The sequence below is a fragment of the Amaranthus tricolor genome, chromosome 12 (assembly GCF_026212465.1).
Source record: "Amaranthus tricolor cultivar Red isolate AtriRed21 chromosome 12, ASM2621246v1, whole genome shotgun sequence".
Taxonomy (NCBI): Eukaryota; Viridiplantae; Streptophyta; class Magnoliopsida; order Caryophyllales; family Amaranthaceae; genus Amaranthus; species Amaranthus tricolor.
Genome location: NC_080058.1, coordinates 2,212,501 through 2,224,679, shown reverse-complemented (window position 1 = coordinate 2,224,679; position 12,179 = coordinate 2,212,501). Strand labels below are relative to the sequence as shown.

The following is a 12,179-nucleotide window of genomic DNA, read 5'->3' as shown; positions in this document are numbered from 1 at the left end:
TGAGCAACTCATTGATTTTATTTTAGAGAATTATTATCCTTTTGTAAGGGTTTTTGAGAGTATTTGTAATTAGACTCGAGTGAGTCTAAGGGGGAATTTAGTTAGCTTTGAGTGAAGCTAGTGTGGAGTTTAGCTTTTAGTAAAGCTAAGTTCATTGCTTTGTGTGAAGCAATTTGAGAGAGATATTGGCCTAGAGATTCGCTTTTAGTGAAGTAAGGTGTTTATTGTAATTGTGATTAATTGTCTTAAACATAGTGGAGTTTTAGAAATCCCAAGGGGTCGTGGTTTTTCCTTCTGTTTAGGCCCAGAAGTTTCCACGTAAAAATCGTTTGTCTCTTTTAATTATTTCGCACTTAGTTTAAGTTTTGTTTATTTCAATCAATTCCGCAAAACAGGGCAAAAAGCTTGAACTAAGCAACAACAACAATTCACCCCCCCTCTTGTTGCTGTTCCCGTTCCTAATTGAGTCTACAAAAATAAACTCTTAAACGTTGCTTCAAATGCTATGCGGCGGAACACATCGTAAGAAATAAAAGAAAAAATAAAAGGCTGTATCAATTTCTTCCTAAATCCTATCCTCCTCCGAGACTCTCACCGGCCACTTCCTGTCAATGTCTACCAAGTACCAATACGGCAATATCTCTCCCTTTGCTCGAAATTATTCCTTTTTTCCACTTTACATATTCTCAAATGATACAGTTTTACGATAAAATCATTTTTAATGAAATATTTTAATGTATATTTTCAGTCATAAATTGATTACTTATAACCTTAAAGTAACCACTTACAATGTTCGAATGTCGAATTATCACCATAATAAACTAATTATTTTTTATGTGATACTTACAATTTTAAAGTGATCAATTAGAAAAATGACCTGATTTTATGTACTCGTCTCATACAAGATGAGCCACTCCCTCTTAAGTCCCCAGTGCCCACTGAATTTTTTAGCATGTATTTATGAAATTGTCTCACAATAAAACAGACTTATGTAATCAACCTATTTATTAAATTGATCACTTTAAGATTGCAAAAATTTCTAATCAATTACCATGATTTGTAAATCACCACAAAAAGACAAAATAAATACTAATAAAGTAAATAAAACAAAAAAGGATAACTTAAAATTCTAAAAGACTACCTCTTAAGATTGTAGGTGATCGGAATAAGACTTTAACAAGAGTTTACTTTAAAATTATAAAAAGTGATTATTTTAAAACTATAATTAATCATTTAAAAATATAAATAAATTTTTTATATAAGTTCAATAATAAGATGTAGTACAAATTAAAACTTATGAATTAGTTTTTATTGAACTAAATTTATTTCTATTAATTAATTTTTAATAATGGATTATACAATAACTTAATTAAAATACTAACCATATTTCAAAAAACATAACTACTTCATCTAACTCTTTAAATGTGCTATATTATATAAAAAAATTTATACTTCATTTATATAATATAGCAAACTTAAAACTACAAGGATTAGGAAGAGTAGGTCTAGTAATCTTGATTGTGATTACTAGGGACTAGGGAGTACTACTTAGCACTCCATAATTTTTTTTTTGTCTATTTTAGAATTTAGACAAGGTAATTAAAGGATACATTTAATATAAAATATATTGATAATTTAATATGAAAATTTGTTACTTTCATCTTAATATATAATTTTTTTATTATATGATTTTATTATTTTTTATGATGTGTATTTTATAATAACGAGACTCAATTTACTTTGGACACGTACAAAAAATTAGGTAGACAAACACACGGAAACGGATGGAAGAGGTAGTAGTCAGTCTGATTTGAGATGTTCAATTGGGTTATCGGGTTGATTCTTAAGTGTTTTAAATCAGTTTAAATTCAAATTTTACATCCATATTGATTTTTACATAACTATAAATCCAATTTTAAAATCGAGTTAAATTGTACTCAATTATAAAATTAAATAAATATCAAATTGTTAAATCAGTTTTGAACCCTTGATCTTTAGGTGGTCCAGCGATACATGCATGTACAATGCATTATATTGGTACTATTTAGAATTGAAAAGGCATTGTGGTACAATGCATTATAAATCGATAATTTTTTATTTGGAATTAATTTCTATTAGTAAACTTAAATTAATACCTATATTTTGTACTTTTACTTATCCATGGAGATGAATTTCCTACCGTTATTCGTCGTTAGACATTTGTTGCTTGTCTATTGTCATTTTCTATATGATATATCAATGTTATTAAGGAAGTCATTTTATGTTCCAATATACTTATTATATTTGCCTTTTACGCAATCGAATGTGTTATTTTGATCATTTATATATTAAACTATACATATTGAAAAATTATAAAAACTTCATATTATGAAAGTACGCGCTTAAACGATTTAAATAAGATCTCATTTGTCTATATTTTCTTTAACACATTAACCGCAGTATATAAAATAAGTTTAAACGATGAATAACATTAAAAATCGTTATATAACAAGTATTTCAGAATGGAGGAAGTATATCATAACAAAGTACAATATACATACAATAAAACCTAATATTACAAATTAATATCTTTCTTTCAATTTTTAAATTTGTTGCTGGTAAAAATATTAATATCATAATTTATTATTATGAATAACAGATTCAAATTGAGTATTAAAATGTAAATTAAGGTTAGATTTTTATGAAAAAAAGTTGTTACAATTAAATAAACATTGTTTATCTTTACATAAGTATAATAACACAAGTCAACCTAATTTTTAGGTGATTGAAGGCCCTAAAATGATGAACATTAGGTTAAATTTACCTATAAAAATAGATAAGAACTATATGTTTGATATTGACATTCATTATATATTAATTAATTCCAAATAAAGATTAAAATTACAAATTTATCACACATAACAATCCATGACTCACAATTCACAATAATATAATCTTGGTGTACTGTATGGTCATTTATGTAGAATTTTAAGTATAATATTTCATGTGTATATTTTTCTAATAATATCATAGATGGATTAGTACATTATGTATAATATGTCTCCATGCCTCCTACTCATTTGAATCGTCCAACTTATTTTAGCATTTTTTTTTTATTTTATTTTCAATATCATTTATAAGTTCAATTTTTTTTCTTCATCTTAACCACTTAACTTTATCATTAATTTTTTTTTTCTTTTTCTCCAACTCAATTTTCATATTTGGCGCTCAATATTTTACTTTAAATGAGGCGTGGTTGAGATTCGAAATCATGACCTCTTATTACTCTGAGCCTGACTCTAATACCATGTCAATGAACCAATTTCACCAAAAGTTTAAGTTGATGATTGAGACTCCAAAATTTGTTATATACTTTAATAATATCAAAGCACCGAACAAGTTTTGAGACTAATAAAAAAAGTTAACAATGATACCTTAGATATTAGTATACTTAAAACTAAAACTTAAATTGAAGAAGTTTTAAAAGAATAAAAAATATTTGAACTGCAGGATGTTACTCTTATTTTTTTTGTATAAAGAATATTAAAAAATATTACCTATCTTATTCATATGAATTATATCATATTATTATGTAATTTAAATTCTTTTATATATTATAAAATACTTGCAAGATAGGAATATATGCCTATTCTTTTGTTGATGATGATAATATTTGATCACATATCGTTATAGTTGGAGATAAACTATTCAACAATCAATTCAATAAAAGAACATATTTTATGCCTATTTTTTTGAATTTAAATTTTGATGGTTTGATTGCATTAAAGTAGGGATGATTAAATCAAATGGATGTACCAAATGAATAAAAGTAAGTGTGTGTGAATTATATACAACCTCTAATTCTTAGTTGCACCCAAATACAATTGCACAGAAATTAAGATAAACATATAAAATGGTGGAAAGTTTTAATTACTATTCTTGCTTATAATGACACTAATGGGGTGTTTGGCATCTTTTAAGAAGAGAATAAAATTTTGGGCCTAAAAAAGTTAAAATTTTTGTTTGTTTAAAGAGAATGGAAATAAGAAATGAGATTAAAAATTGAGAAAGTTTCCAAAAACAATATGTTAGAGAAGAGTAGTATTTGAGTTAAAACTTTCATTTTTATATCTTTTATTTAAGTTCTTAACATAACAAATAAGGGATAAGATTATAAGATTTTTTTATCTTAAAAGTCTCATCTTAAAATATCATATTAAAGTCTCACAAGTTTTATTCTCCTGTGTCAAACATCCCTAAAAGCAAATAATGAGACATTAAAAGAGATAAATTAAAATTTAGATGTATATAGTATCATTAGTTTTAACTAAGCAGTGGACAAAATTCAAATTTACCTATGTTTCTATGAATTAAAACATACTCAAATAGTATCTTATTTGATTCATCTCAACATAAGGTATATTAACATTTATTTTTTATAATTTTTAATTATACACCATTAGAAATATTAAAAATTGAATTATTATATTGACAAACAAGCAAAACGCAAATAGGACGTTTGAAAAGAAAACAAGAGAGTATTTTTTTACTAATGGGGCAAATTTGCATGTTATAGAATTGTCAAAAAAAATATTGCAAGTAGATTTTTTTTTATTAGGTCTAGTTTCAAAGTTTGATAAGTAAAATGCTTAGTCTATTAGAGATTGTCATATCTATTTAAAACCATCCAAAAAGATGACATAGTAAATTTACAACTAAAAGATTATATCTTATCTCAGTTGAAAAGACGTTTATAATAAAATTGAAAAAATAAAAATGAAATACTTGATATTTAAAAGTAAGAGTAAGTTCTTTAGACATGACTATTTAAAACACGACATAACACGACACGATATGATTTAACACAAAACACAATATTTGAACGGCCTATCATGACACCATATGCATAGATAAAAAAACCTCATTTTATGGTCTAATCTAACACAATACAACACGAATTCCATTATTATTTTATTGATTTACACACACTCAAAAACTATAGTCTAAACTTTAGAATGTTTAATTTGACTAAAAATTGACTAAAATGAACCTATATGACTATATCCACTCTCCGGACACCAAAGTAAATAAAGTCTTAAATTCCATTCCACTTAATTTTCTGATTTGAAGTCCAGTTAAAGTTGACCGTTTTAGCCGGTTACAAAACCCATATTTCTACACACCTTCCCTTACACTTACCGTCTCTTCCGGTCACCCACCATCCATTACCCCCAGTCCCCATACTAGTTCTGCAAATTTAAACAACTTCCCATTACTCTCATTCTTTCTCTCTCCTTTTCTCCTGTCTCTTCATTTTCACACCTTTTTTAATCTTCACTAAAGAAGAGAGGGAAAAATAATTTCAATTTTTCAATGAAAAATTAATACCCATTTACTTAATTTTATTTAATTCAATCCTAGATTTTCCAAAGTTTAATCTTTATTAAAAACATTGGTGTTTGTAGTTTTTTCATTGAAGATTAAATTGGTGATTAAATTAACTTTATTTTTTCACTTGATTTAAGCTTAAAAGTTGTAATGTTTTGATCTTTATTAATGGTTTTATTGGGATTTAAAGAAAAGAAGAGAAAATGGTGATGGAAGTTAATTTCTTTCAATTGGGTTTTAGATTATTTTTTGTGGGGAGTTATGTAGATCTGGGGATTCTTTCTGCAGATCGTTGATGATATAATTTTTGCTGGGTTGAAGAAAAATTCAAAGGATGCTGATTCATTTTCCTTTATTGGTATAAAATCAGTGAGCATTTTCCACTCTAATTACTCATTTCATTTGCTATTTTACCTTTATTTGATGATTATTTTCTGATTATTATAATAAGTTTTCAGTATTTGTTGTAAATATATGTTCTTTCTACTAATTTGTCTGTGTTTTTATTAATTTATCAAGAATAAAGAGGTTTGATTTTTTTTTTTGGAAGTTAGTTATTCCAAATGGTTTTTTGAAGATAATGGATTTCAGAGTTTATGCAGTTATCATGTTTTTGGGAGGTTAAATTTGCTTTCTTTTTGCATGATACTGGAATGTTCTGATATTGTATACTGGTCTGGTTGAGATTGCTGCATTTGACCTTTTTTTGTTTGGATTACCATCAGATCTGATGTTCTGTACCTATTTATGTGTTGATTTTGTTTATTTTTCTGTATTTATTGAGAATATCAGAAAAAGTGTATGGAATATTGGGGTAATCTGTTTTTGAGTAAATAGTTGATATGAGGATTGATTTTGTGGTTTGCAGATTGGTTTTTGAAATATTGAGGTTTTTGTGGATTTAGAACAAGAGAAATTGGACTCTTTTTGGTTATGACAATGGATGTTTTGATGAATAATGGTGAAAAATTTGAAGCCAAAATCGGTTTTTCACAATTGCTTGAGCTTGCTGCTGATAATGATGTTGAGGGGTTTAAGCAGTGTATAGAGTCAAACCCTAGTCTAATCGATGACATGGGTTTATGGTATGGCCGACAGTTGGGTGCCCGCGGGATGGTTTTGGAGTATAGGACACCGTTGATGGTTGCATCGATTTATGGAAGCCTGGGTGTGATGGAAGTTATACTCAATAGCCCGGACGTGGATGTGAATCGTTCTTGTGGTCTTGATCGGTGTAATGCCCTTCATTGTGCTGCTTCTGGTGGATCCGTTGATGCTGTAGAGGCAGTGAAGATGCTTTTAGCGAATGGTGCTGATACTACCCTTCTCGATTCGAAAGGAAACCGACCATACGATGTGATCACTGTCTCACGGATGCTACCCGAGTTGCGTATAGCCCTTGAGGATATGCTTATGTACAATGGTTCTGTTGATGTGGAAGATATCCGTGATCTAGGAAATGGGGTGAAGGTGGCTCCGTTGTGTATTCCAGCACCTTCTGAGAGCAGATCGCTCTCACCTGATTTGGACGATCTTTCATCTCCGATGGCGTGTAAGAATGGCAATAATGGTCCTGTTGTTTCCGAGAAGAAGGAATACCCGGTGGATCCGTCTCTACCGGATATAAAGAATAGCATATATGCTACTGATGAGTTTCGCATGTACTCATTTAAGGTTCGACCTTGTTCACGAGCGTATTCCCATGATTGGACCGAGTGCCCTTTTGTCCACCCGGGTGAGAATGCTAGGAGACGGGACCCTAGAAAGTATCATTACAGTTGTGTCCCTTGTCCCGAGTTTCGTAAGGGTACTTGTCGACGTGGTGATATGTGTGAATATGCTCATGGTGTATTCGAGTGCTGGCTACATCCAGCACAATACAGGACTAGACTTTGTAAGGATGGAACCAGCTGTAATCGTCGTGTTTGCTTCTTTGCACACTTACCCGAGGAACTCCGACCTCTATATGCTTCAACTGGATCTGCAGTTCCTTCACCGAGGTCTATGGCGTCTGCTGCTGCTGTTATGGATATGGCTGCTGCCCTGAATCTCTTTCCTGGTTCTCCGTCTGCAGCCGCTGCCATGTCACCCTCACCGTTCACACCGCCATTCTCACCTTCTGGGAATGGGATTCCTCACTCAACAGGTTGGCAGCAGCAGAATATCCCTACCTTGCATCTCCCCGGTAGCAATGTTCAGGCCAACAATCTGCAAACTAGTCGTCTGAGGTCGTCTTTGAATGCCCGAGATATCCCTGCTGAGGAGTTCAGTATCTTGCAAGATCTCGAGCTAGAACAACGTCACGCCCTTAATAACATGTCTTGCTTCGGAAATCTCTCAGCTCGATCAAAAACAATGGCACCATCTAACCTTGACGATCTTTTCTCAGCCGAGATCTCATCTCCTCGGTACTCAGACCCACTCGGAGCATCATCTGTGTTTTCTCCTTCACACAAATCGGCAATTTTTAACCATTTCCAGCACCAGCAGAGCATGCTGTCACCTATCAATACCAAAACATTCTCACCCAAGGCAGTAGATCATAATCTTTTGCAGGCTCCATTTGGCCCGTCCTCGCCAGGAATGGTATCTTCACCCGGAATGATGTCTTCGCCTCGAGCCATCGAGCCTCAGGCTTCTTTCAATGCTCGGTTATCGGCACTTACTCTGCGCGACAAACAGCAACAGATGCGCAGTTTGAGTGCCCGTGATCTCGGCTCCAATTTACCTCGTGATCTCGTACCCGATATGGCTGGTTCACCCGTGAGTGTTGGTTCATGGTCTAACTGGGAATCGTCCTCCAACGGAAGACCCGATTGGTCAATGAACGACGATGACTTGTACCGCTTGAAGAGATCGTACACAAACGGACATAAGGGCGATGAACCCGATCTTTCTTGGGTTCAATCATTGGTGAAGGACTCGCCATCGTCCGATAATAAAGAGGTACAGACAAACGGATTATCCGACTCAAATTCGAATACTCCGGTCGAGGCTGTGGATCATTCAACTTTGGGGGCATGGCTTGATCAGATTAGTGCTCAGTAGTATGCTTTAAGGTTCAATTGGAAAAGTGTGAAAACCCAAGTTTTCATTTTAGTGTTCAAGAAAGACTATACAGTTAACAGTAGCAAGGAGTATTTGATTATCTGATTATTTATTATTGTTATTATTATTATTATTATTATTATTATTATTATTATTATTATTATTATTATTATTACAGAAATTATAAGAAAAATTGTAAGGGTACTATCTGGGTTATTTATTTGCAAAGGTGTTATCCAGTTATGTACTTTAATTTTTTTGGTAAACTTTTTCAAATTTCACATTAATCAATCAAATCTCCTATGTTATATGTTTCCTTTGTTTATGATTCTATTATTTTGGATTTTTGAACCATTTTTTGTAAGATTTTTGTTTGCATTAGTCTTTTTGTGGCCTTTTAGGTCCGCTGTTGGAGAGCTAACTATCATTTTTTGAGTCTTTTGAGATTAAGACTTTGGTATTGCACAAATTCTTGTATGAGATGGTTTTATCATGAGATGTGCTTTAGATTTGGGTTATTTTGCCCAATAATAGAAACTGCTGCATAAACAATTAAAATTTAAAAGAAGTGCATAATATAAACATGTAAAATTTCAAAGTGTAAATTCATACTCCCTATAAAGTTTATTTTTTATTATAAAGTAGGTTAACAAAAATAGGAGCTATTTGAAAATTAAATTCAGTATATTCCTACTTCATAAGCCTTTAAGAGATAAAGAGTTCACTTACTATGATAATGAAAACTCTAAAATGATAAACAAACAAATTAAATATATTTATAGTAATTAAACGATAGATTTTTGAAATTTAGAACTTACCAGGAAAAATTAATTTATGAAAGTGATTTCTAAATTTGATCATGAGGAAAATTTAATATTTAAGCGGTTTCTTTTTTTTTCCATATGCAAATGAATTATTGTGGGGCCAGAAAGAGATGGGTTGAAATTACATGGTTTGTTTTAATTTTCTATGCTGTCTTATTAATCCATGTTTGGATGGTTCCTGATTCTTATTTTGCTTTCCCCTCTTTTCTTGTTTGTTTTCATCTTCTTACTTTTTTTCATGAAAGCATAAAATATTTAGTGTTGCATATAGCTTCTATCGTCTCATCATAAGACGAGTCCATATAAGTAGTTTTTATTTTAATCAATTATTTTCAAAATTGTAAGTAATTATTAACCCATCATTTGTACATGGCCATGTTTCACCGTGAGACCCTCTCATTTAAGAATTTGTGTAAGGTAAAAGCTAAACAACGTCAAGTTGATCTTGTATGGATTTAGTGCACATTAAAATAGTTTATATCAACCTTGAATTTAAGGAGTGTGAGTTAGAATTTGTTATAAAATAGAGTAAACACCGAGGAGTATGGACTTGTAAATGGAATTTTAAAGAAGATTGCACAATAAAATAGATTAAGGTCATTTAAAACTATACTACTCCCTGAGGATTTTAGTTAACAAAATATAATAACTCTCAGAGCATAAATCAAAAAACAAAATAAAAGATAAAATTATATAATATATTTTGATGCGTTACTTGGCAAATTTCATGCTTGTTAGATACTTAGGTAATATTATCAACACTTATATGTTTTAAAGTTTAAAATATATTCAAATATACTATTAAAATTAATTTATATCCTTATTAAGGAGCACTGTAGGGACGTTTGTTCGCAATAGCTTAATTTTAATATGTATGAATATATATTAAACTATTTTATATTTATTTCTTTAGGGTTACTTTAATGAAATAGATGGTATGAGTTATAAATATAATAAAGGAGATGTTTACAAAATAAGGAGTGAAAACTTTAATAATTGTAATTTATAAATTATGTGTATTTTTTATTTATTATAATGTAAAAGGTCACTTTGGTAATAGTGATTGAGGTGATTCTAATGAGAAAAAAATATTTTTGACATTAAAAAAATTAATTCTAATGAAAAAGACTCATTACTGTTTTGTTTTAATATCACCTTTTTTTTTAAAAAAAAAAAACTCTCTTAAAAAAAGGATAGTATGTCGTACAACACATGTATATAATACAACAATTCTCAAAATAAGACGATTTTAGGGTGATATCATCTCTATTAAGCTGATATAATATATATTTATCCTATCAAAAAAATATAATATATATTTGTTGTTTTAAAATGATTCACATATAATTTTAAAGTGATCATTTTATATAGTAAATTAACGTGATTACTTATATCTTAAAGTGATTATTTTATAATCTTAATATGATCAATTCAAAAAATAAGTTAATTATGTATTTTTTATTGTGAGACAATGTCATACAAAACTTTACGCTGTTAGTATTCTTTAAGTTCGATTTTACAAGTTATTTCACTTTTGTATTCTTACAATTCTTTCGGTTAGATAATGTCCATTTAGTCTCATTTTATAACAAGTTAATAAAAATTAATTTCACTTCAATCCATAAGGCAAAAAACTTGCACACAAACACCTTCATAACATTTGTTATATTTTAAATTTTTAAGTATATAAGCTAAGCATTAATTATATAATCTGATATAACATTTAATTATAAATTATTGTTAAATCATACTTAATTCAAAATATATTAAATTTGTTTTGTTTTATAATTTATTCTTTACAATATTAAAATATTAAGCTTTAAGGCTGCTGTACGCATATTTATACTCACCACTTTAAATGCCATCAGTTTCAATCTTTTCCTTCAAAATAAAAACCCTAGCTCTACCATCTTTAGATTTGGGGAAAAAATATGATTTGGATGAAAGATGGTAAAGTTAGGATTTATGTTTTGAGGAAAAAGGTTAAAGTTAATGGCATTTGAAATGGTGAATCGCATAAATAGGCGTACAATATCCTTAACGCTTCGAAATTAACATTTCTTAACGTTTTAAGTAAAAAGGTCATGGTGAAACAATTTGGTAAACCTTAGGGTTACCACTTGGATTTTTTTAAAGTTTTGATTACCATGTGAAAAACTCAAAACTCAGAATTACCACGTGAAATTTCCCTAAAATGATTTTAATCTTTTATCGGATATTATTAGTTACTCATTATGGTTAAGTAACCGGATTACTGGAGTATATAAAAGCCAATATATATTAATGTCATATTCTTTTTGTCTTATTTCATTACATCAAACTTTAATTGATTATTTTTTCTCATTAATAGTTAATAATTTTTATAACTCCCACTTAATTGAACTTACAATTAAATAAATTTACATTTACTAAATAAATTTTAAGGTGAAAAAAAAATAAAAACTAACTTAATTTTATTTTTTAAGGGAAGAAACAAACCTTAATTTATATGATGTCTTGTCACACTTAATTTTAAATATTATTAAGGAGAAATTAAAATATTGAAATCCAATATATACAAAAAAAAATTATACACCATCAATTTCAATAGATAAAAAATTAAGTCAAAATAGTGCACGAAAAACTTAAATTGTTAGTATTCTTATAATATAAAAAAATTATTTCTGATAAATTTTCTTAATTTATAACATAATAACTTATTTTTGATATATAGTGATTAGAAAAAAAAATTATTTTAAAATTTTTTTAGTCTTTTTATTTAATACTAAATCTATATATACACTATGACTAGCAAGGTTTATCCACAACTCATAATATTCTAATATTCTTCTCCTTGGATGAAAACCAAAAAAAGGTAGTAAATACTTTGGAGATGAAGTGATAATGTTGAGCCATATTTTTTATTATGCCATCCCCACCAAAACCTCATATTGTTGGCTT

General features: G+C 29.3%; 1 protein-coding gene across 2 annotated transcripts; it reads left to right on the top strand.

Annotated features, from left to right (window-relative positions):
• The first annotated feature begins 5,097 nt into the window (after nucleotides 1–5,097).
• Nucleotides 5,098–8,587, top strand: LOC130796831 (zinc finger CCCH domain-containing protein 30-like). 2 transcript variants are annotated; one of them, XM_057659233.1, is made up of 2 exons: nucleotides 5,098–5,725; nucleotides 6,236–8,587. In XM_057659233.1, the coding sequence occupies exon 2, from the start codon at nucleotides 6,301–6,303 to the stop codon at nucleotides 8,413–8,415; it is 2,115 nt and encodes a 704-aa protein (XP_057515216.1). In that variant the 5' UTR covers nucleotides 5,098–5,725; nucleotides 6,236–6,300; the 3' UTR covers nucleotides 8,416–8,587. The 2 variants fall into 2 exon arrangements, with proteins under 2 accessions (XP_057515216.1, XP_057515215.1); XM_057659232.1 differs by having other exon boundaries at nucleotides 5,098–5,736.
• Nucleotides 8,588–12,179: the final 3,592 nt, after the last annotated feature.